We start from the raw sequence: 26190 nt of genomic DNA on the forward strand, positions 1-26190 counted from the left end.
AGTTTAATACGCACCGCGCACAAAGCGTCAATTTTTTTTGAAAATTTTTTATCAAAAATTGTTAACATTTGTTTAATTAAAATGTAAATTGGTATAAATGTTATTGGATGATGTATGGGATTCAATACGCAGCGCGCGCCTGTTATGTACTAGTTAGCTATAAAATACGCACTGTGGCACATCCTAAAACCATGTAATATGTTAAAACGCGCGCGCGCCACACACGCACACGCACACACACACACACACACATTTATTGGCAACTTACTCTTGAAGAATTTTGTTTATTATAACTTACTTAAAAAATCTAAATTCTGAAAGATCTATACTTAAATGACATTTTTTTTGCTTTGAAATATTGCTATATAATTAAGAATCAACCTGTAAATGATAGATGAATTATATTTAAGTGTTATTTTATATCCTTTTTATGATTTCACAGGAATAATATACTTTTACTGATCTATTTTTTTATATGATATACTTAATTGTTATCAAATTTATAATAATCTTGTAGAGAGAGAGAGAGAGAGAGAGAGAGAAAGAGAGCAATGTTTATATGATACAAATTTCTAGTAGTTACATACATTGATATTTTTATTTTATGTTTCTTTTATCTTGTCTCAGATATATCTTGGATATTATAGATCAAAAATTTGTAGGTATAAGCGTATCACATTTTAACTCATTCATTAAAAGACGGTATTTCAATAATGAAACATTTCATTATTATGCAATGTAATGATTATTATACATTATATAAAAGATACTCGTGCATAGCTTCAATGTATATATAAAATAATCTTTATAATCTTTCATATACATATACATAAATTATCTTTATGAAAAATAATTTAATAAAATTTTCGGAAAGCAAAATAAAGGTTATTATAATATACTTCGTAAAAAGTTATTATTGTACATAGCAAAACTATATAAACGTATATTTTAGTTTTATTAATGTGTAAATATCCCCATCATATTTCTTGTACACGCACGCTCGCACACACACGTATGTATAACGCGTGCGCGTGTGTGAACATATATATATACATATATATATATATATATGTATATATATATATACACACATATACATAAAAGATGCAAATTTTAATTAAACTAATAATTTATACGTACACATATTTACAATCTTTGGGACTCCATACGAATCATTACAATATTTCATTGATTTTACATATATATATGCACAAATTGTTCTCTAATTGCCAATATTAATGATATGCACACATACATATGTATATTGCATGCGTATATACATATACTGTGAGCAATATTACATTTTCATAAAAGGTAGCGTGATAATAGAGTTGGGGAGTAACGAGTTACTTTTTACAAAAAATAACGGTAACGCATTACTTTTTTAAAGTAATGTCCCCAACTCTGCGTAATAATATATAAACTTCTTGTACATGGCAATATTATTATAGCAACAATTTTTTTTGTTCAGTCATCAGAAATGCTATAACAAGACAATGTTTTATGTCGAAAGTTGCATTGTGCAAATATAAATTTTTAATGTATGCATTTATTCATCATGAAGAATAAAGAACAAGACGTTATTTGTTTTTATTAATGTAAAATATGGAAATATTTTTGCGTCACAAGTTGATATAATAAAATGCCGATAGATAAACATTTAATTGGTAAGAAAAAAAAAAGGAATCTTAAGGAAGTTGGTATTACATTGTCATTTATGATTAATCTTAAGTAATCTTACGTTTATCTTTTTAAAATATTATTGAAATTATATAACAAATAATGATCATAAAATGTAGCATCATGATGGGGAACGATATATCTACAAATAAATTGATATAAACTACAGTAATATGAAATTAAACTTGATTAAATACTATTCATTGCATCTCTTATAAAAATTGATTTGAATGTCATTTCCTTAAATCAGAATTTATTTTATGACATTAACTAACACAAATCGAATAATATGATATTATCCCGAAGTGGAGGAAGATTGAAGACGTCGCCTTTTTTTCTTTGGTCTCGACTTTTTTTCATTTTCGGACTTTCTATACTTGGATTCTTTGCGTGATTTGTGTTTTTCTTTACAATCAGAACCGTTACGATCGGAATGTTTCGTCGGATACATGTCATTTTTCGACGATATAGACATCGTTAAAATTGTACTTGCATTGGATTGCGATAAATTAAATATTCTACCACTGGATCTATGACGTTCCTTATCTTTATGTTTTTCTTTACGTTTTGATTTTTTCCAATGCGAATAGGATTTATTAGAATAATTACTACACTGACTACTAGATCTTAAACGATCATCCTCTGAGTCCGAAGAGTAATATATTTTCTTTTTTGATTTAGATTTACATTCACTTCTTGACACTTCTTTATTTATTGAAGCACTGCCATCTTGACTTCCAAACTCGTTCGTATTTCGAGATTCCCGGTGCTTATAGCTCGGCCTTTTATCTCGTTCAGAAGCATTAGAAGATGTACTGTTACTTCTAGATCTAGATTGTCTGTTTTCGCTACACTTTGGATCCTTATTCTTAGACTTTATTTTTTCCAGATTCAAAGTTTTCTCTTTACTTCTCGTTGTTTTCCCACTTTTCGCTGTACGATCATTTACACTAGAGGAACAGTCCCTTTTCAATTTATATTCTCTGTAACTCTTCTTGGTTTTCGTCTTGTTATCGGTATCCGTGCTACTACTCTCACTGCTAGATGAATCCTCTTCTGAATAGCTCTCTTCTCTTTTAATAAGTTTTATTCGTCCTGTACCTTTAGCCTGTACTCTATATCTCGTCTTTCTCAATCGTTTTTCGTTACATTTCTTTAGTGAACTTTCAGATGAGCTGGAGTCACTAGAATTGGATACTTTCTTTTTCTTAGATGATTTATTTCGGCTTCCTGTTCCATATGATCTTTTATACTTTTGTGTGATTGCCTTTTTCCCTGATTTCCTCGAACGGTTTCGTCTACTTTGCATTGGATTGTAATTACTGTCGGAAGTAGCATCACTACTCGTTGCTGAACAAGACGACAGAGACGATCCTTTTGTTCCGTGAGATGTACTTGGTAACGACATATTTTCCAAATGTATTCTTATGGTCGATCTAGCAATAAAATATGATGGCAAACATTTAAACAACTGTCTATTATAATTACATTTACACTTATATTAATACAATTTTTAAAGAAATTTTATCACGATACGAACGTTTAAATGATTGAAAGAATTGCAGTCTTTATGATCTTTTAAAATAACTTACTGCTTATTTCCATTCAATATATGAGGAACGCACTCCTGCTCAGAGTCAGAGGAAAGTAATTCTATGATTTCCGGTGTTCTTTCATGACGTGGTTTTACATAACCAATTATTTCACATTCGCCATCCGATTCAGAGGAACTCGATGAAATGATTAAGACTTCTGGTACAGTATTAGATGTTTCTACTCTGCTAAACGTCTGTCCTGCTGCACTAGGACCTAAATGATCATACATGCAATTATATACATATATTAATTATCATGAAACAGGTATATATCATAAAGGATTCAATGTATCAAATAATATCAAATTTTGATTTACGTTTACATGCATGCATTAGACTAGAATGATATAGGAGGAGTGTTGACAAAGCGATGTCGTTTACTTCTTACCAGGCATGTTAATAGGATTTGGTAATGTATTCGACATCTCGGCGTTCACTCTCAAATCGATCGCTTCAGCGAGTATTCGTACATCAGAGTTGTCAAAAGTAAGACTGCTGCTACTGCTGCTAACGCTACTGGATGTAGGCGATTCAATATGAGTTGCATACTCATTTGATAAACCTGTAATAGTTGTAACGAGTTTTTACACAATCATGTACTTTGATATTTGCACTTACAAAATCTGTATAAATAATTACGAACCACCGCGTGGCATATAAGTAACAGATTGATCATATCCATATAAATCAAAATTAGTTCGGGCAAAATTCAACAATTCGTGTGAAAAATGTTCTGTATGTATAGCGAAAAAGGGCCGGACCATATTCCGAAATTCCGAAGTTCTAATATCATATTGAGTTAAGGCATCCATTATTACACTCAACACATATGCAATATGGGTTGGTTCGTTATTAAGTAAAACTTGCAGTTCTCTATTTAGCCATGGTATAAGGCGATCTAATTCTTGTGGTTGTCTTCTGAAATACAATCGATAAAAAAAATTGTAATGTTACGAGTAAAGAAATTTTGTTAATATTATAGTTATAGATTTTAAAATAAATAATAAAAATTAAGTTATAAGTTGTAAGAATAATATTTACCTATAATATTCAGCGCTACATTCGCGGAAACGTCCAAATATGTCAGGTAATGGACTAGCCCATAAACCATGTCTATAAACAGTGCGACGATAATCTGTAGGATTAGCACGTCTACGTCTACGTTCTTCCCTAGGTACTTGAGGTGCCATACTGGGCAACTGCTCGCGTCTTGTAACCTGCTCCGGATTCAATAACACTCCGTGCCGACGATTGCCGGTCATCGTCGTCCTGAGAAATTGTATAGAATGATCTTATAAATGTGCACTCAAATTATAATACATTATGCACATTACATTTATTCTCTTGCAATGTACGAATAATATATGTTACATAAATTATATACATGTATATATACCTGTAAACAAATCGACGAGGAGCAGCATCCCAATCGACATCAAAATTAACATCCAAAGTAGCAGTTACTTGTGGCTGAGGAATTTGCGATACCAATTCGCGAGGTACATGATACTGATCGTAATCTTCTTCCGATCTTACGTTGTGTATAATCGATTTGAATGTTTGCTTGCATAAAGGACATTCCGTCTTAATTTTGGACCATTGAAGTAAGCAAGTAAAACAAAATTGATGCAGGCAACTGTCCGTGAAAGATGTATTAATTAGCTTTCCCAGGCAAATGCTACAATTTGGAGGTGGAGAGGCTGCACCATCGCTTCGTTCATTATTATCAGAATTTTGTACAGGAGCTTCGGACTTTATAGGCTCTTCCACGCCTGTGCCCGAGTTTTTTATCTCTAGTGGGCCTTCCATTGCACCTAATACAAATATCCAGTCGTAAAGAAATTTTTATAAAATAAAAAAAAAATGCACACACACACACACACACACACACACACACACACACATATATATATATATATATTGTAATCATTCATTTCTAAAAAAGGTATTCTCACAAAAAAAATCATGTTACAACTGATATGCAATATGATATTGAGTAGAATTATATGCGTGCAAAAGAGCAAGTCATATATAAAAGATGATTATGAAAAATATTAAAAAATTGTAAAAACAAATATACCAATACATGTGAAACATAATATGTATAATATTTCAAAATAATAATTAATATATATAAATAAACGATGTTATAAAGTACAATGCAAATCCACTTATTTTAAAAAATTATGAAATCAATCGGTAAAATCTACTTTTAACTTATTATATGATATTTGAAATTACAATTAGCACGCAGTTATGAATAAAACAGAAATTTATAAGATCCTTTCACAAATCTTTGATTTGTATGAGTCAGCATATATCTCATTAGATTATGACATTTCGTCGTATTATATTGCGCGTGGAAAGGAAACGATACAAGAGGTAGACGCTTATGGAGTGTCTTGTCGTGCTCTGTGCATCAGAAATTTTTTCATTTTGTTTGTAATGAAATGAAAAATAAATCACAATCGGAGCAAAGGGGATGCCAAATGTTCGATTAGAAATCATATGGCATCCGGGATGCCTGCATATTGGATAATTATATGAGGAATATACTTCTCATAGAGAAGAAGCGTTGATGACTTTACGGGCTGTCCGTGGCGTATCGTCGATGCTTTTTCACGTCGATGTCAGATTTTTTCTGTATAAGCGTTACTCTCCACCCTTCTGCCTCCTTACCTGCTTTCGTTTCCGGTATCAGGCGATACCGTACGTTAAAAATCCACAAATGTCGAGTATTCGGTCTTCGCCGTCTGCCTGCCTGCGCGAACAAATACCAAATACGTTCTTACAAGTAACCTCCAGTGTGCTCCAATAGTTTTCTATACGGTAAAATGTAAATTTCAGCTGTAAGCGTAAGCGAAAACTGACGATACAAGTCGTGTCGTGTGTGTAACGCAATGTTCCCAGGGTCGAGGAAAAAACTTCACTACTCAACGAACTAACCCTACTGCGCACGCGTGCATTTTGTCTCAATCTGGGGAGATTTCCTTCCTTTTTTTTATTTTATTTTATAGACTATAGAAAATAAACTTTTCAGTTGGATTGCACAGATCGTATTGTGACACACACACACACACACACAGAGATCTCTTTAAGCTATCTTTTTTATTTCGTACTTACTTCGTGAATATTAAATGTGAATAAAATTAACGAGAGCTCGACCTAGTTATTTTTGTATGAATACTAATCAATGTTGGACTTATTTTGAAAGTTATGTAAACAATTTAGTTATTTATAGAGATCTAAATTAAAATATATAAATATTACGTATACTGAATCATTTATAATTTTATAAATTATGATATAAATAATTTATTTATCTTTTATCGTTTTTATATAACACATATATATGGATTATCTGAATAAGAAAAAATGTTTTCATTGTTGCACCAATACACATAAAAAAAATTCATTCATCATTTGGAATGGCGATACATGTTCTCTTCGACACTTGAGTGAAGAAATCTGTTCCATGTGTCCCAAGTGTAATCCCTATTGTCATCGGAAAAGTCTCTGAGGAAAAGATAAATATTGTTTTGATGAAAACGTATTTCAAAAATTATACACTTCTATTTACCTCATTATAATCGCCATTATTTGAGTTTTTTAAGCATTGCAGATATATATCGTTTATTTCGGCTTCTATATGATTTCAGTTTTGTATTTTTTATTTGAGCAGCAGTGTGGCCTGCTTTGGAATATTCTTCCTGTTTAAATCTCTTGGTTTTAGTACAAAGAGGTAAACAGGTGTTATCGCTTTGAGTATTCTCATCCATTTCATCATCCTTTTTAAAGTATATTATGTTGGATGTGTCCAACGATATCTATATGTAATAAAGAAAAATTTATGCTAGTTTAATTACTATTACATCTCCGAAGATAATTTAGCTATAAAATCTATTTTAATAAATTCTTCAATATATACATATATTCTATAAAATAGATACTGATATATATCAATATATATTTTAAATCAATTGCACTTTGTATTATATTAAATGTCCTAAAAATAATGTTAGTAATGTATCCATCAAAAATAATAATGTTTACCTGTTCTGCATCTTTTATATATCTTTTTCTCTTAACGGATTTTTTTGGTATATCATCTGACGAAAATTCGTTAATATTTTTATGTCTAAGTGGCTTCCTCGAGCTACTTTCTTTCCTCAAGGTTTGCCTACATTCAGTATACTGAAAATAAAATAGTACGTGACATTAATATGTTAAACAGAAAAACTAAGTACCAAGATATATCTATACTTTTACTAATAATGTAATAAATACTTTTCTAATAGCACTTTGTATAGATTGTATCCATTCGTCGCTATCGGCCTTTTCCGAGTACAATAAGAATGTTTCATGCAAGCATGTTATACGGAACAGTTTTTTGCTCAGAACGCACGTTAAACTGCACTTGTTTAATGGTAGAACACAAGATACATTCAATGATGTTTCTGGCTCGCCTTTACAATATAGTAAAGTGTCATTTAAAAGAATAAAGTATCTCCTATAAGCTGAATTGCCTCGTCTTGAGACACGCATCAATGATCCTTGTTTGATTAATATTCTACCAGGCTTGACAAGATTAATAGAAGTAACAATGCACTTCTGAAGATTTAATAATTTTTGTGTTTCCTCATTTTGTGCGATTAAAGTATTTATGTGTTTCGCAGATTTTTCAATTTCAACCAAACATGCTGTAATTAAAATCAAATTAAAATTATGTTAAAAACATTCAAACACATACAAATTATTTGGTTAGCTTAAATCTTAATGATGTAATTACCTTGTAAATCTCTATACTCTCTATGTCCATAAGGAGTATGTTGTAAAACCTCTTTGACAAGTAACTGATATCTCGGTACTCTTTGCACTGGTGTAATTAACAATGAAGACAATTTCCTGCCTACTTCTGGTCTTGTTTCTTGATCACAAATAAATTTTTTAAAGGCAGAATCATTCTCTTCGCTTGTCTGAAAAAATGAAATGTTGAAAAAAATTATATATATATACATATAAGATTTTATATACGTAGTTATATGTATATATAAAATCTATAAAGTATAAATTGCGCTGACTTTCAAGAAGATTTTCATTCAGGTAAATAAATTGTAATATAAAATAATTTTTTCATAATATTTGAATATTATTATAATTACCTGTAGTAAATTTAATACTTGTGTATAATCGTAAGCATAAACAGAATATAATTTAAAGAATGGTGCAAGTTTGTGAAATACTCCAGCTATATTATCAGGATTACGTTTTAATCCTGCTACTAGTTCACCACTCACATTATATAACGTCTTTATGTTTTCAGCTAGAGTAACAAGTAATGGGTGATTCAACAACTTTCTTTCGAGAATAGGCTGAATAAAAAACTGAAAGAATATATACACATATGTATGTCAATAATAATACAACTGTTTTAATAAATAATATATATATTAAAAGGTATACTTCTGCTAAGGTTTCCAATTGTTGTAAATAAGTAACTTCTGTAGTTAATATTTCTCGAATGGCTTGTGATCTTAGAACTCTTTCCTTTTCCTCTGCACACCTTTCATTATCTTCGTTCAAAGCATGTAAAACTGAAAAAAAAAAATCATGATTTAGACCTTTATGTGACTTAAGTAACAACAGTTAATAAATATAAATATAAAAAAAAAGATAAAAATTTTACCTTTCATACGGCTCCGCATGCTCAATATATTTCTTTCGTTTATAATTTGTTTTAATTCTGAACTGAGACTGGCTTGAGGTGACAACGGTGAATACATAATCGTATGTAATGTGTCTAAATTATTTTTGCATACATATATAGAAAACAATTTCTATAGTATTTTATTCTATGTAAAATATAATACGAGAATGAGTATTTATGTATATTTAGACTTTCCTCCCAAAATTCGACGAGCAAACGTAAAAACTGTCGTTACGCCGTCAATCTGACGCAGGATGCACCGTGTGCAGCTGTGCAGCAGTGAGCAGCGTGCAGAGCGGTGTGTTGTGTATCGGTTAGAATTTAAATGGTGCTTGACAGGGCTGCAACCTTGAGGTGCGTTCGGATTCCCACTCAAGTGTCAGTAGTGTCACCAGTCACCGGTAAAACGTAGGTTCCTAGCTAGGGACTCTAGCTAAAACGTTGGTAAAATTTCGGTTTCGCGATTGGCGAACCTGCGCGTGTAGATGGTTAGTGAATCTATCTACTACACTATGGTGTGCACATCAAAACATACGCGACGATGAAGTGACAATTTCGCAAATATCATATTTGCTAGGCTAACCCCGCAACTTTCGCGCGCGACGACGTGATTTATATTAACGGAAAACGCGAAGGTGCCGGTCGGAATCGCGGCGTTGGCGTATCTATCGCGATCTTGTCACGAGGTATGACGTGCCAGACGTTCGTTCTCTCGGAAACTGAAAATTTGGCGACAGTTGACGTCAAATGTTAAATATCATGCCGATGCGTTAGCTTTCTCTCTGCAATACATTCACTGTAGATCACGGAAGGAATTAGTGCGATTAATAATCCAGTCTGGACGATTGGCAGGTTTTCTTTTTTTTTTTTTTTTCCGGCAGGAAATTACGTAACAAACGTAATAAACAGCAGTCACTGTCACTGTTTTGCATACGCGTATTTTTATGCGCGACTCGTTATGTTTTATTGTATTCAATGTGCCTGTAAATAATGTCATTGTAGACAAATTTCTAAAGCGCCGTTTCTCAAGTTTTTTTTTATTTTGCTTGTTCCATTATTTAACTGTCGGAGCAAAACAAATAGGTTATGCACTCGTGAACCCCTGTTATATCTTTTCCAAATTATTTGCATGGAGAATGAATTTTTTTTTTCATTCTCAGCACTCTCATACATTTTGGACTTTAATCTCTACATAGTATCTAATGAATTTTTTGATACTGCTAATTGTTAATTGAAAATTTTTTATTTGTTTCAGGGTACAATGCTTTATGTACAACATTAATTGGAAGTGACAAATTACATATGTGTAAATATGATGATTTTTATGTAAATAATTATACGAATTCTTCTCAAGTCTTATATTTGTGGCAGCTACTTATGTAATATTAAAAAATGTCGCAAGGAGATGGTGCTGCTGTCGCAGTGCCTAATAATCAAAACGGTGCGGTAGCACATAATCTTCATAGTCTTGCTGGTGTTATAGGACCAGTTCTAAATAATAATAACATGAATATAGCTAGAAATAACAATAATCAAAACCCGCTGATTAATGTGCGGGATAGGTTATTTCATGCGTTATTTATTAAAGCGGCGCTAGCCTATGCACGAACATTTCCAAGGCCTGTCAGGAGATTTATAGAATTTATAGTCCTTTTAAAGGTGCGTACATACATAATACGTTTATTATTATATATTATTTTATAATAAGTCTCTAAGTAAGTAAGAAAGTAACAGAAAATGAGAAATTGATAAAAGATGTAATTTATCTCTTTGTTTACAGGCTATATTGGCATTTTTTGTATTGGCTTATATCCATATAGTATTTTCACGCGCACCAACTAATTGCTTAGAACATATAAGAGACGAATGGCCGCGAGATGGCATATTGAGAGTTGAAATTCTCAGAAATGGTGGTGAAGATTATAGTATAGAGAAAAGTTATGCCAAAGAGGAGAAATTGAGGCAAGAGAAAGTTGATGATTTAACCAATGTTTTAGGAATATTAACCGGAGATGGGTAAGTTAAAATCTAAGTACATTCACGCTACATATAAAAATCCATTTTTTTTTATTTTGCGCATAGAGAGCAAACATGTGTATTTTTATTTATTTGTTATATTAGCTTTATAAATATTGAACCGTCGGCTGTTGATGAAGAACGGGATACTATAAACGTCTCTGCCGAAGAGAATCATGAAAATTTAACATTACATGAACCAGATCTGATAAGAAGTGCAACAATTTCTAGCGAGACACAAAATCCTGACCTAAGCACGACAAATGCAACAATGACTCCATTGTCAACAAAGCTTTGGAATGGTTTAAACATAGCTAAAAAAATAGTAAAAGTATGTATAAAATGTCTCCTGACTTGTGATATTAATAACAATACTTGATACTTTGATATAAGATTTTTAAGTTTACAAACATTAAGAATTTTTTAATATTATAGCACTTAATAATTAAGGAATAATTTGCACATAGTCATTCTTAATGCTTGAGTTTTTTATAAAGTTAAATAGACGTGTAATGTGTTCCATGAAAAGCAGTATACATATATGTGTGCGTGTGTGTATAAAATGCTAATATGAAATAATATTTATGCATTTTATTTTAGCCACCTGGAGAAAAGTCGTCTTTCATGAATGTGGAAGGTAACTCTACAGAAGTGCCTGATCATTTAAATGAAGATAATGTTGTACAGTTAAAAGATCGCACATCGGATGTTGATAAAACGGCTAGAATAGGTAAATGACACAAAATACTTTTAATTTTAACTATGAGAACTGAGGTCTAATTTAATATTTACCCAAGTTATGTATACGCCACATAAATATATTTTCTAAATAATATTGTTTTAATATAAAAATATTTTATATAATATTAAATGTGCTTTTACTTAACGTAATTTTTTTTATTATATTTCCAGAAGATGGATATATTGTGGAATATTCATTAGAATATGGTTTCTTACGCTTATCACCAGCGGCTCGACAAAGGCTAAACATTCCAGTCAAAATTGTCACTTTGGATCCATTGAACGACAAATGTTTTGGTGATGCATTTTCGCGATTGATATTAGATGAATTTTTGGGATATGACGATTTGTTGATGGCAAGTATCAAGACGCTAGCGGAACACGAAGACAACAAAGGTTTTTTGCGGTAGGTATTTCACGTTAAATACGACGATGATTATTTAATAACGATAAAAATGCTTTAAAACGAATACTTATAAGAAGTTTGGACAAGCTTGAAAAAATAATTTGTTTAAACTTTGATCGTTTTGATAGGAACGTGGTGACAGGAGAACATTATCGATTTGTAAGCATGTGGATGGCACGGACGTCATATCTAGCTGCATTTTTCGTTATGCTCGTTTTTGTAAGTATTTTATGAATTTTATGATTGACTTTATATAAAATGCAAGAAATTGTTTAATTTATAGCAAATAGTTATTTAGAATTTGAAAAATCTAAATGTTTCTTATATATTTTTTTCTATTTTAATTTAGATTACTACATTATAAACACACGTGCACGCGTGCGTTAGGCATGCGTGTTACAAAGTTATTAGTTTGCAAATAAAAGCTACTCTAATTTATCATTTATGTTTGTCAGCACAACTCTCCGTTTTTTTATTCAATGTAATCTAATAAATTTTTTATACAAAATTAATGACTACATCAAAGTGTATTTTGCCAAAAATACGAAAGGCAAAATTGTGCTATTGAATCGCAAGTTTTCTCGTACCTTTTTTTTTTGGCAATAATAAATTCTTGCCATCAGAGAAACGATTTCACACTCACCTATACGATGGCCTAACACGTGTAAAATGATATGGCAATCAATCCAAGCTAACCATCCACTAAAGTAACATGTCTGCGCATAGCTTTCCTATCCCCAGTGTCCTCATCCACGCGCAATCCCTTTGGAGCTGAACCGTCGGGTATAAATCAAGGTTATTAGAGGCATCGTATTCGTCGTAGTAGCCCCATGTCGGTAATTTTGTATCAAATTGTGGTGGAATAGATTGCGGCATACTGTGGTCGAGATCACCGGTGAAACTCCTAATGATGACACGATGCTTTTAATAGTAATGTATATTTCGCGTGTGGGGTAACGATTATAATTAAAATCATTACTCTTTACAATTATGCATCACAAGGCATCGTGATTTTCTTTTTTTGATTTTGTTTTTTCCCTATAAGAAGAAGATTCCAGATTTGCATTTACAAGTATTCGTGAAGATCTTATCGATTGTTTTTCTTTATTATCGTATTAAGAGCTTAATGTCTTTCTCTCTCTTGTTTGCGGAAAGTGCATTGCGAGAGCTCCTCGTCGACATCGGACATGATAGGGTTCGCGTGCTCCGTCTTCATAGCGTACAACTCGTGACTCGGATTGCCCGCGCTTAGTGGTGAGATATTTTGTTCTTTAGATCGAACAATGCGGTTCGCATTGCAATACGTGGAACGAACGCGGCGTCGATATCGGGTAAAGGGTTGAGCGCTCGTGCCGCGACACGTGAATTCGAGCCCCGGCTGCCTGGAGGGTTCACCCGGTTCACCCTGAGCCACCCCCCGCCGCTGGCCCGCCGTCGAGTCACGTGCACACGACTGTCGTCGTGCATGTATCATCGTGTATCTCCTCTGTCATGTGCAGGCGACGTCCGTTACAATGTGATACAGTATGAAATACTATTCCCTCTTCCTTTATCTTTCTCCTTGTTTGCCTCTGTGTTTGCGCGTTTGCCGCTCGCATTCGCGCTTCACCCTCCGGGGTTCGCATCTCTTATATCGAATTCGATTGACCGTACCGTGATAGATACTATCAAATAGGCAGATTTGCCATAAGAGATGTCTATTAGTCGCCGAAAAGGAATAAAAAAATAAAAAGCGGAAGAGGATTTGATACATTTAGAATGATAGATTTAACGACAGAATAGAGAGAAATTTGTCCAAAGATATATAATTGGGAGAACATCTTTCAATTTACATGAAATCGAATATGACAGAAAGATGAAGATATTCATTCTCCAAATTATATTTTTATTTCGAAAATTTGATTTGCAAAAAATATTTTGTCTGTGCTTCCACGTTTAATACATTCCAGTACGTCACTTACCTTACTTACTTAGCATACCTATATTACAATACGATATTTTGCCTGAGCGGAAAAATAATTGCCAAGCTACGTACATCGCGATATGATTCTTTCGGAGAAGGTGTAATCAGAGAAATAGTTTTTATTAGCTCTTTTTTTCCTCTCTTTCGTTCTCTCCTTGTTCCCTTTTTTTTTTATTTTTTTTATTTTTTTTAATAACATCTGCGCATTCGTACAAGGTGGAATCGAACGACCCCGTTACTAAGGCTGCCTGTTGCAAATAACGGATTATCTTCGAGGGTGTCAGGTGCCGGTTCAATCTGAACCGATCGCAATTCAATTTCAACATTCGCTCAACCCGCTAACCGACTACGAGCGACCAGTTCGCAATTTACGTGACGCCGTAACTTTGTCAAAGTTACTCGGGCAAAATTTCCGTAATTTATAATGCCGATCGTGTCTGTGCTATATATGTGTATGTGTATATATGATTGCGTAATTATATTTTCAGTAATATTTAATATAAATTTTTTGCTCTTTATTGTTTCAGACGGTGTCGATCTCGATGCTACTGCGCTACTCGCATCATCAGATCTTTGTCTTTATCGGTGAGTGATGAAATTTTTATTTATTTTTACGTGAAAGAAAGAGAAAATACAAAACAAAGTATGTGCGTGTATACGTGTGTATTACGTGTTCAATAGCAAAACAAATTGATTAACACTCAATCAATCGATTGGAAGTTATACTTGATGAATAATACGCAGATAAAGATCAAAGATTGATAATTCGCTTACAATTAGTCAGCACATTTATTATATTTTATGAGACGGAGACAAAGTTCTATTGGTAATTCGTTTAGTCAATATATTTTGTGAAATTATCTTTTGCAACTAGTTACGCGATATTTTTTATTTCGTAACGGGTTTAGCTATTCTTGTTTAGCACGATTTTCGAGATTAATCCGTTATTATGAATTTAATAAGATATTATAAAAAAAAAAATTGATGCTTGCACAAGTATTTTGCATGTACGTATATATTGTGCGAGCAGAGATTATGAATGAAAGATCAATTTAAATTCATAGGGATAACGATGATTGAATTACAATCGAATCTTTCTCGCAAAAATCATAGGAGTATAGAAATAATTTTATACTTATGGGTTCGTCATATTTCTTTACTTCGAAATAATCGTCGATTAACGATCTATGATTTAGAAAATGAAATTTTTTACATTTTCGTTAATTTTGAATCTGCATTCATTTATTTTTTGAATAAAATTATTACCGTGATTGATCTACAATATATTCAAAAGATATATTCATGCACTTTTAATATATCTTGTGCAATTACTGATGCAACATGTATTATCGCGACGCGAGAGGCGTTTCTCCCTCCCATCTTCGTTTCATTCACGATAAGTTCCACGCGCAGTACATGTATTTATAACGTTCTACGCCGCGTCCAGCAAAGTATCTTGTTTGTCTGTTACACTGTCACATCACGATGGACTGGTCGTTGTTTTCGTCGCCCTTTGTCCTATTATTGATTACTTTGGTCGTTATTGGCGTCCTGAAATTTGTGACTGTGCTGCATCGTGGATATTTTTACTGGAAGAAAAAGGGCGTGCCTTACCTGCCAAATTCGCTATCGTCTATGACAGTGGGTTGGAAATTGCTTCTGCGTCGCATTAATTTTACCGATTATTGCCAATATATATACAATTGTTGGCCGAATGCTAAATATGTTGGACTAATGGATTTTAATACGCCTAGCGTGTTATTGCGCGATCCTGAGCTGATTAGAGACATCATGGTGAAGGATTTTGAATATTTCCCAGATCATCGTAGTTTCGTTGATGAAAACGTGGAACCGTTGTTTGGCAAGAACATCTTCTCCTTGCGTGGAGATCGTTGGAGAGAAATGAGGACTACATTAAGCCCCTCTTTTACCGCTAGCAAGATGAAATTTATGTTTGATTTAATATCGAAATGCTCTCACGATTTCGTTGATTATTTTGTCGATCATCCGGAAATCTGTAATGCAATCGAGACGAAGGGGGCCTTCAGACGGTACACCAATGACGTAATTGCTACGGCAGCCTTTGGCATAAGCGTGAATTCTATGAAGGATCAAAACAACGAGTTTTATACGAGAGGAGTGGAGGCTACCAAATTTTCTGGTGGATTTCTAACACTGGTTAAATTAATATTTATGCGTATGTGTCCGTCGCTCTCTAAATCAATTGGTTTGACTTTCTTTCCACCGGCTACGTCCAAGTTTTTCAAGCAAATTGTGAGAGAAACCATTAGAGCACGGGAAGAGCAAGATATCATCAGACCGGATATGATTCATTTACTAATGCAGGCTCGGGACAAGGAAGGTGACAGTGTACACAAAATGACATTGGATGACATCGTTTCGCAAGCTTTCATCTTTTTCTTCGCTGGTTTCGACACATCTGCAACGCTGATGTGTTTCGCTGCTCACGAACTGGCGGTTAATAAAGATATTCAAGATCGTTTGCGCAAGGAGGTGCAACAGCATCTTGACGAGGGAAGTGGTGAGATTTCTTACGAGGCATTATCGAAAATGTCTTACATGGATATGGTGATTTCTGAAGTTCTCAGAAAGTATCCACCAGTGATTTTAATTGATAGGCTTTGCAATAAGAGATACGAATTGCCTGCGTCGGAACCAGGCTGCAAAAGTGCAATCATCGAACCTAACAATTTAATAATGTTTCCTGTTTATGCTTTACATCACAATCCAGAGTACTTTCCGAACCCGAATAAGTTCGATCCTGAAAGGTTCAGTGATGAAAACAAAGACAACATTGTACCCTACACTTATCTACCATTCGGTCATGGACCTAGAAAATGTATTGGCAATCGATTTGCTTTGATGGAGACGAAGATTCTGATAGCTCATCTTTTACAAAAATTTACTCTGAAAACTACCGAAAAAACCGTCGAACCAATCGTATTCAGTAAAAAGGAATTTACATTGCAACCTGATGGCGGATTCTGGATTGGCTTGGAGAAGAGAGAAACATGAAAATCTTGCACGCGTTATGTTATTCTACAATATAGTTATATGTTTTTTTTTAATACTTATCGCTGCATTTTCAACGTTCGAAATATTCAACGCGTGTACGCACTTTAGAAGATGATTGAAGTGTACAATAAGATTTATTTGCGATATATTACGTCATCACGCAAGACGAATGCAGCTCACGTCGAATGATCAAGTTTTTGTTAATAAGATCGTAAAGAAAAAATTAAGTATTAGGTACGATAAACACATTGTGACTTGCGTAGACTCTCGAGTCTACTCAATTATAGGTACTTATCGTTTTTAATGATTTATGTAACTTTCACTTGTCTCTATATAGCTATGGTAGAGACGAGATATCGTTCTTTGTAAGAGCGGATATCCCTATCGCGCAAACTTTTTTCGCACTTTTTATTTTTAAGACAATTTCTTTTCTTATTGTTTCAAATTATGTCCTTTATAATTTGTTATAAATTTAATTTAATGTTACGTTTTGAATTGGTGCAATACGCTGATGCGGTACGCTGTACTATTGCGTATCGGCATTTATAATATTTACGAAAAATATATTTAAATAATGTTTTTCTATCAGTAGGATTTTTAAAGTTCAATAAAATTGTCATCTAATAAGATTTTATTTTGTTACATCATCTATATAAATAAGCTAATTATAATATGCTCAAACAAAGCGTTTGACACGTTTCGGAGATTATTACTAATCAGGTATGATTAGTAATAATCAGATTCCATTCTCTGAAATTAGATACCTGAGATTTAAAAAAATCTTTTACACCTAAATCAGTGCAAAATGCGCAGATAATTTCAATGTAGATAATTGAAAATGAATGTTTGCAAATAAAAATTGTTTACGTTATTTCTGAGAAATATTTCTTTGATGTTGATATGAGTTTTTTTTACATTATAAAAATATAATATATCGTTGAATTTTGTTATCGCGTAAGAATGATAAGATAATGAAAAATAAGATAAACCAAGACTATACATCACAATATAATGTTCTTGAAAGCCAATTACAAACGCAATTTATCCTTTAATAAATACTCGTTGTATTTACTTTATTTGCCTTTTCACTCTTATTTTTCATTAATTAAGATTGATGTCCAATGAATTTTTTTTTATTTCTTTATTGAAAATGTCACTTTATTAAAATTAATTTCGAACAAATTTCAAGGATTTTAATTTGATGACTTAAAAACTGATTTCAGAATAACAATTTGTTGCTATTTATATACTCATAAATAATATTTATAGATATTTTTTTTGTTCTTAAATAGTACTTAAGACGATATTCAACGCTCGCATCTTTTCATAATCGATGAGATTTTCGAATTTTGATTACAAATGGATAGAAGCTTGCAACTTTCTACTTAAGTCACATTTGAAAGTAATCGATCAGTTATATTTTTTGTGTGATATGATTTTTTGAAACAATATTTATTAAGTAATTTTTGAAAAGACTTAATTATTGATGAATCGAAGAGTTTTGATTTTAATTTAATCACTGTTTTTGGTAAGTTTAGTTAAAAAAAAAATGCCACGTGCTTGATGATTTTTTTATGGCCAGTTCGTGAGTTAGCTTAAAAAAAGAAAGGGAAACTTGAAAGTTTAAACAGGGGCATCGAGAGAAGTTATTTTCGCAGGTTAATCGTTTGAAATACAAATTTGCATAGAAAAACAGCGTGAAGAGCGGCATGCTCCCTCCATCCATTTGCGAATTTTGGATGTTTCAAGTCAGACAATTTGTGACCGACCAAGTTTCGCTCATTTTCCACTTTTTTTTCATGTTTACGATATTTTTCTAGTTTATTTTTATTAATAGTGCATTTAAATTACTCTTAAAATTTTCGTTTTTTTTTTGTTTTTTTGCTTATGTTTTCTTGTTAGATTTACTTTGCATGTATATAAGTTAACTTTGAGAAACTCATATAAAATATTTAATTATTCATATATTTAATATTTAATTATTCTGTGTTATCTGTGACACAACTTTATATATATATATATATATATATATATGCTTCAAAATTAATTGTTTATGCTGTTTACATAAGTATACTTTATTATAATTTACTAATAGTATTTTATTTGCGCAATCAGACTAGAAGTGAATTAAAATTGCATTATTATTGTTTTATTTGAAAGTTTTGCATAATTTTGAAATACATTAATAATTTGTATTTGTTAGTTTGATATTTTTTAAAAATATTTTCTTCAAATTGTCAAATGTAGAGCGCGATTGAACTGAAACATTGGGTGTTTGTTCTTTGTGAAAATTGAAAAAGGATAATTCTGAATTTTGTATTAAATTTCTTTCTGGTTATTGAATAAATTACGATTTTACGTTAGTATTGGTGAATCGAAGCTGACATGAGCTTTAGCAATTGCTTTGCGTATAGTGTGTTTAATGATTTCGATCTAATTAGAACGGAAGCGAAATGGATAGAGCGGTTAACATAAAAAAAGAGAGAAAAAGAGAATAAATGTAAGAGATATACTTGGCGCTGGTTAGAGAGGAGATTATGCGGGACAGGACGAAGGATTGCGGCAAGTTTTAATAACCGGAGGGTGGAGAGTTAGTAGATGATAAGTTAAAATCTAAAATTCATTAAATTGAACCACCAGGAGTGTCGCGCGCAAATTTGTAAGATACGACGCTGCGTATCCTATAAAGAAGGCGCGGCTCGCGGTGGGTCGTCTAGGACGAGTGACGGTATTAACTTTTTAATTGCTTTGTTGCACCCATGGCGGGCGCGGCACGGAACGATGCGATTATGAATTTTTAATCTATCCTTGAGCCTTGGCTCCCCCCATCTTGCAAGACGATCCCTCATGTAGCAGATTATCCGAAGAAGTAGTAAACACAAAATCGTCACGCTCCTAAATCAGTATTAGTCTTTATACGTTTATTAACGGCGAAATGCTTTTGATTACGCGAGATTACAGACATATATTTTCTGATATATTTATCGGAAAGATGGGCGTGAGAAATAAATCAATACTAAGGAGTGCGAGGAGTGTTTAAAGCATCGATAGAAAGTTCCGTGGAATTTAAATCAGGATTGATGAAGTTTCGAAATTAATTCGTATCAAGCTTTGAGTCGACTCGTCGAACGCGACACGATTCCTTCACGGTGTTGCTAAACTTACGTAATAACCTTCTGCTCGCGAAGTCTTCACCACGATGTGCCTGATAAATATTAAATTCAAGCCGTTCCTCGACCGGAATAACGATTTCCACATAGCGTTCTATCCTTGCGATGAACTTACGCGACGGCGGGCACGTATATTATATTTATATACGCGCGCGCGCGCGCGCGTGTGTGTGTAATGTTTTATTTCTTTCAAAGATTTCATAGGGAAAATCATTTCTCTAGGAAATAATCGAATAAATAGAAAATATTTTATCTTGTATACATGCTCATGTAAGTTTAAAATACTAAAATTCATCCATTTCTTTCATTTGTTTCAGTTGACCTTATACAAATGCTGGAGTTTAACTTAACTGTGTCATTGCCAGCTGCCTCCCTCTTGACAGTGGTCTTGGCATTAGTAGGTAAGTTAACTTTATATATCTTGATTACCCATTTTTTATTATTTGTATTAGTACATTCTATTCTTGTTTTCAATGTCATGTCATCCTTGGAAAATGTTTCACGGAAAGTGAAATTAAAATAAAAATATCTTTACGCGTTTACGTTTATCGTTTATTTTACATTTTACATTGAAACATGTATCTTGTGAAGATTTTCATATGTTATTATTATTTCTTATACTGCAATTTTTTGAAGTTTTTTGAAGTTCAATGAAAGATGATTCGTTTTATTTGAAATAATCAATCGGCCGGGAATTCTCGAACGAGTACGTTGGAGTTTGATCGCGACGTGCGAGTGAAATATTAAGTACCTTTTTACTAAATCACGACTACCCTTGCTCTCTCGAATTCTCGCCGGTAGGACGTTAGCTCGGTTACAAAGCTGATTGGCCGGGACGGTTAACCCAGGATTCTGCATAAATTTCTGATGAAGGCGCAACAGTTGGGTAACCCGCTCGGAGCCCATTTAGCAGCAGTGGCGGCGGCGTCGCGCGACACCCATTTCCATTTCGACCTGAATATCTCCTCTTCACGCTTCGCGTGTCCACTGGCACCAATGGTCCAATTGACCTGCATAAAATACGATGTCTCTAATCCTCCCGCCCATATGACGGGCTCTGAAAACATTGATAAAATCTGGATTTACAATCTTTGTTTTCTCCCATTGCATCGCGATACTTTTGTACATAAGAAATTATTTCTCTCGAGAAGTACCTCTTTCAGTTTGTTAACGAGTTTCAAATGGTTTATTCGTTCTCTTCCACGAATTTTCACGTCTGTTTCGACATAATATGCTGAAACATTAGATATTGTTTTAGCTTACGATCTAATCTTATACTTTCTTATTTCCATTTGTTTCCGGTAAAACTGCACACTTACAAGCACGGAGAACTATAATATATTTCAAGTCTCAACTTGTGTGCTGGCAGCATTATATATACGATCTACGTGATATATTTTTCTTCACTTTATCTATCAATGTCACTACGACCATAATCATTAATTTTATAGTTAAATAGGGATTAAGACTCATTGATCGCAACTATATCTATCGAATTGCACAATAAAAAAGGTTTATATACAGTCCAGTAGGGAATCCATTAATTTATACCACCAGTTGCGCGGTCAGCAGGCAGTCGAGCGAAATGCAGGTAACAGAAGTGATAAATTTCCGGATCCGCATCCCCCCTCCCCCCTCTCCTTCCCTGTCCCTATTGCGGAGAATTGCCAAGAGGATCATATGTACAAAAATCGAAATATATATACATACATATATATATATATATATATATATATAATGTATATGTATATATAATGTATATGTATATGTATGTATATGTATGTATGTAGTACATCGAGTTAACGTAGGAGAAAAAAGTAGGAGAAGGAAAAGGAGCCTTAGGGAAGTTGTTATCTGAAGTAATAGGTTCCGGTTCCTGTGTCGTTTCCTGTTCTCTCCATCCGGCTCTCATCCCGGCTCTCTCAACCTTCTAAACCTTCTCTCGCTTCTTTATCACATGTTCCTTTTCGGCCAAAGAGGATATATCGTTTTTGTATATTTTTATATTTTAGTACTTTTGTTCTATCCTTTAAGTATTTCTCATCATCTAATTTTTTTTTCAATTTTCCCCAATATTATATAATAAAAAGCGCGGAAAGTACAATGTTGTAGAACTTGTTTGCAAAAAGTAAAGTTCCGGGGGAATATTCTTGCAGCGTCTTTGCAATAATGTATAATTCGTCAGAAAAAGACCTTGAACATTTTTGCAAGCAAACTCTATAATTGTCGACGCCTTCGTATTTTCGAAATTTTCGATATAATCTTGAAATGTATGGATATGCCATCATTCACGTTTAGCATTTAGATTATACGTTATATTCGGTGTTTTGCGTAACGTTTTTTTTCTCAACGCTATTTGCCGTTCAGCTCGGCATATTCTTTTTCAATTTTCGTCCTTGCGTTTACGTCGTTGATGGGCAGTATTTTGTCTGGCGGGTGCCTGCGGCATCATCAGCGTGAATTCACGTCAAATCGTCCACACGTCGTTCGGCATTTGGCATCAGGTACGACGTGGAAGACGATTTTGCATAATGGAACGTCAAAGAACGAAGGCACACCGGCGCCTCTGTGCATCAGTGACGCATGATCGACCGCCTAACATGCTGTAAACACATTTTCAGAGACGGTCAGAACACGTTGCACCCGCACCATTCCGTTTATCTGCTTACAACGTCGATGCGAGGCTGCCGTATATGTATTAGCATATTTTGTACAGGCACGTGAGGGCGAGCGCCTCAACCTCTGTGGATTAAAGGGGATAAATAGCTTGACTGTCATCGCGATAAAAAGATCGCAAAATTCCAAAGTGCTTAGGATAATTATGTAATAAAAAAAGTTATTGAAAGCTTCTCAACTATGCATCTTTACATCATGTGGTGCACGTTCTGTACACGTTATACGTGTGTGACATGTCAAGTAAGTGTCTCTTGCGCATTTTCACAAATATCGCACGTGATGTAAAATAAGTATAAATAATATCTCGCTCTTGTAATACTGCGATTACGCAAATTATCGCGATTACGGTTTCGCATATGCGAGGTGCCGACGTATGCAATGGGATGGCTAGATCATGGCGCTAGAGCAGATTAAACTACAGTCTATAGCCTCCTGCCTCGCCAGCCTCTAAAGCCGCTTCTGCCGCCAAAGCACAATATAGCGTCAGCGGCGAAGATCCTGCAGGTATATAGCGGCGGATAATTTGGCTGGGATTCGCTACTCTACGATACCGTTCTGCTTCTGACATACGACGGTTAATGCGAGTCCTGATTGGTCCTTGATTAAATCTTCCATGCTTTGACGAGTACGATTTCGCTCCTAATTATCTCGTCAACAGTCACTTCGCGAGAGGAGATCTGCGAGTTTATACAGTCGAGCGTTATACAAGACGCGAATGTGTCTCCGACGGAGAGATAGGACCCGTATATAGTTTACAGTCGCAGTAACAGCTAACAATTGTACGCATAGATCTTATTATCCGCAACGAGCTTCGTAAACTAATTTCAAGGAAATTTATCGCTTGTGTCTTCAAGATCGAATAAGTCACGTCCGTCCTCTACAAGCTGTACAACAATAATTTTTTTCACATGTGAAGAAAAACTCGCGAATTTATCTGATTATGAGATTAATTTTCATACGGATTACAGTAATTAACGTAATACAGTAATTAAAGTAATTAATACAGAAACAAAAGATCGATGAATAACAAGGACACGCGAGTCCTGCTAGTTTTGACTGCAAGTTTTGTAGAACAGCAGTCTTCGACAAAAGAATTCTGTAAGGATCGCAGCCACTTGTATTTATTCGCATTCGATCAAATACGATCGAATCTCGCGTTCGATCAGGCTCAAATGTGTTCGCAGTGGTCGGTCAACGGGAAATATTATGTCCATTAGATGGGAAGGAGAGTTGCACGGGATGGGGATTCTGGCGAGTTGCGCGCAATATTGGCCCCGGCCCAGCTCGACTCGATGCCGATGACACGTGAGCGATGGCCGTACACAGTTGACCATTGATTAACCACATTATTAGCTACCGCCTCTTTAGAAAATACGCGCGACGCGCATTCCAGTTATTATTTCGCATTGCGAAATTCAAATGTGTGTAGGTATATGAATTTACGCGACATACGCATGAATACGCATAATTCTTCGTGAGACTAATCGCGATGACTAATGGATGAACTCTGAGTATAAAGTGCCACGTTGTTATATTAAATATTAGATAATATTTTGTGACATTTTGCTTTTTTCTTAGAAGCCTCGTAGCGTAACGTATTTAAGTATTTTATTTCTAAAATTACCAATACGAAAGATATCTTCGAAATCTGATAGTTGCCTATGATATTCAAACCATCAATTTTAAAAGTCGTCATTTTACGTGTGTGATCGCAGCGTGTGCAATTACCAAGCTATTGTCTATGAGTTTTTATGATTCATGAGATTTATATGAGACAAGATAGAGATTTCGTATTCGGAGCATATTTATTTTGACATTTCCACCGCTCGTGTTGTCATGCAAAATCAACAGAGGTATTAATTTGCCTGAATCGTTGCCTAAACAAGGCCCAAGTTTACGCTCGATCAGCCGACACCGATACTGGGCGTCAGCAAGCCGTGAACGCAAGGCGTGAAGCATACGCGCAATTACGCGAGAGCCCGTGTTGGCCGTGCGCGTTGGCACTGCCTCGAATTAGTTATGGACCCGTGAACCTGCTGTCAGTTAGGAAACTGTAACCGTGCCGTTCCGACCGTTCCGTCAATTTGAATCACGATGTTTTGCGCGATCGTTCATAACGTTTAATTTCACTGACGGCGGTCATATCATTATACATTTTTCGTTTGAAGCTTCTAAGCTCGAATGAATTGCGACTGAATATAAGCGACGAATTATGCTTTTGTCAAAAAGAAAATATTCTCTGTAACTCACATTGTAAAATTAGTGTTTTATTATAAGATAAATACTGGTAAATATAAATTACAATGTTACCAATGCAATTTTAATTTCGAAAGATTATTCGACGTAAATCGTAGCCGATGTTTCGTCGTGATCTGGAATTTGAGCGTTTTTATAAAAATTGAGCAGGGAGGAGAATGGGGATATGATTGGGAGTTAGACGGTTCTCCTGTAGGATACCGCGTTAAAGGCTTACCTATACGGTGAGATAATGCTCGACTAGTATGCATTTAAACGAGTGTATTATCCGCGCATTATCCAATGTTAACGATCCTTTTGGCACAGGCTAATATAAAACTGATTCACGTGCATCCTGCTGTTAACGAAATCGCATCGGATCCCAAGTTGCTTTAATGCTTAACTTGGAACAACGTGGAATAGATCAATACAATTACCTATATCTTTTCTCGTCTTTTTTTACGAATAATTTTTGCAGGATATATTTGTTATGTTATCTAAGATATATTTAGAAACACGAAAAAATGGACGAAACGAAATTATTACGTTGAAATTATACTAGCTTTAATTATTTATTTACTTTTTATGTGAACAAGAGATAAAAGATAACATTCAAACTTCAAAGTCTATACGAAACCTTTATATGTATTACACGTAAGGGTCATCAGAAATATTTCATTTGTGGCTTTCTCTGCACCGAGGTGTTTAACATTATGGATGAAAAAAATGAGCGATCGTCTTTATCGAACTTTTGACAAAGATAAATCAACCTCAGATTTATCGAAGGATCTGTAGATGAAAGTAAACACGATAATTTATAGAGGCAGCTGATTTGTATATTTGGAAAAATTCCAATGCGAATATTACTTTCTTGTTACAATAGCGGCATAAGTGATTTCCTTTTCTTCGCGAGACAATCGGCCGCCCTGCTCTCTTAAGAAGTAATTTCTCACGTTGTCGGGCCA

General features: G+C 34.1%; 4 protein-coding genes across 8 annotated transcripts in view; 2 read left to right on the forward strand and 2 right to left on the reverse strand.

Moving 5' to 3' along the window:
* Window positions 1–1205: 1205 nt before the first annotated feature.
* On the reverse strand, window positions 1206–6224 carry LOC105459579 (E3 ubiquitin-protein ligase Topors-like). 2 transcript variants are annotated; one of them, XM_011705736.1, is made up of 7 exons: window positions 5955–6224; window positions 4672–5089; window positions 4317–4544; window positions 3919–4193; window positions 3664–3837; window positions 3273–3489; window positions 1206–3116 (listed from the first exon to the last, which is right to left on the reverse strand). In XM_011705736.1, exons 2-7 carry the CDS (start codon window positions 5082–5084, stop codon window positions 1976–1978), a joined length of 2448 nt encoding a protein of 815 aa, XP_011704038.1. In that variant the 5' UTR covers window positions 5085–5089; window positions 5955–6224; the 3' UTR covers window positions 1206–1975. The 2 variants fall into 2 exon arrangements, with proteins under 2 accessions (XP_011704038.1, XP_011704039.1); XM_011705737.1 differs by having other exon boundaries at window positions 4672–5108.
* A 394-nt stretch (window positions 6225–6618) lies between these two features.
* LOC105459582 (FYVE, RhoGEF and PH domain-containing protein 2) lies at window positions 6619–9364 on the reverse strand. The gene is given in 9 exon segments (XM_011705743.1): window positions 6619–6791; window positions 6856–6895; window positions 6897–7102; window positions 7329–7469; window positions 7563–7975; window positions 8065–8251; window positions 8438–8659; window positions 8739–8869; window positions 8962–9364. Coding segments are annotated over 9 exon segments (1452 nt in total). The 5' UTR covers window positions 9059–9364; the 3' UTR covers window positions 6619–6776.
* Window positions 9365–9473: 109 nt separating this feature from the next.
* LOC105459581 (membralin) overlaps window positions 9474–26190 on the forward strand; it is a 51295-nt gene continuing 34578 nt past the window's right edge. For 3 of the 4 annotated variants that reach the window (XM_011705739.1, XM_011705741.1, XM_011705742.1), the window contains exons 1-9: window positions 9474–9668; window positions 10238–10641; window positions 10763–10998; window positions 11104–11329; window positions 11599–11728; window positions 11911–12145; window positions 12274–12364; window positions 14636–14693; window positions 20632–20715. In XM_011705739.1, the coding sequence (XP_011704041.1) occupies window positions 10375–10641; window positions 10763–10998; window positions 11104–11329; window positions 11599–11728; window positions 11911–12145; window positions 12274–12364; window positions 14636–14693; window positions 20632–20715 (1327 nt within the window). In that variant the 5' untranslated portion in view covers window positions 9474–9668; window positions 10238–10374. Of the gene's footprint in view, window positions 9669–9691; window positions 9831–10237; window positions 10642–10762; window positions 10999–11103; window positions 11330–11598; window positions 11729–11910; window positions 12146–12273; window positions 12365–14635; window positions 14694–20631; window positions 20716–26190 lie in introns of those variants that run through there. The other variant, XM_011705740.1, reaches the window with a different exon arrangement.
* Window positions 15488–18200, forward strand: LOC105459580 (cytochrome P450 9e2-like). The gene has a single exon (XM_011705738.1). It carries the CDS (start codon window positions 15594–15596, stop codon window positions 17142–17144), a length of 1551 nt encoding a protein of 516 aa, XP_011704040.1. The 5' UTR covers window positions 15488–15593; the 3' UTR covers window positions 17145–18200.

Source organism: Wasmannia auropunctata, unplaced genomic scaffold (genome assembly GCF_000956235.1).
Source record: "Wasmannia auropunctata unplaced genomic scaffold, wasmannia.A_1.0 LD334183.1, whole genome shotgun sequence".
In the NCBI taxonomy this organism is placed as follows: domain Eukaryota; kingdom Metazoa; phylum Arthropoda; class Insecta; order Hymenoptera; family Formicidae; genus Wasmannia; species Wasmannia auropunctata.

Bases quoted from the DNA above. Each gene is read 5' to 3' on its own strand.
- LOC105459580 (XM_011705738.1), top strand. From the start codon at position 15,594: ATGGACTGGTCGTTGTTTTCGTCGCCCTTTGTCCTATTATTGATTACT.
- LOC105459579 (XM_011705736.1), bottom strand. From the start codon at position 5,084: ATGGAAGGCCCACTAGAGATAAAAAACTCGGGCACAGGCGTGGAAGAG. The intron at 4,545-4,671 runs GTATATATACAT...ACAATTTCTCAG, and splicing joins CCTCGTCGATTTGTTTACAG to GACGACGATGACCGGCAATC. The intron at 3,838-3,918 runs GTTCGTAATTAT...CAACTATTACAG, and splicing joins TACTTATATGCCACGCGGTG to GTTTATCAAATGAGTATGCA.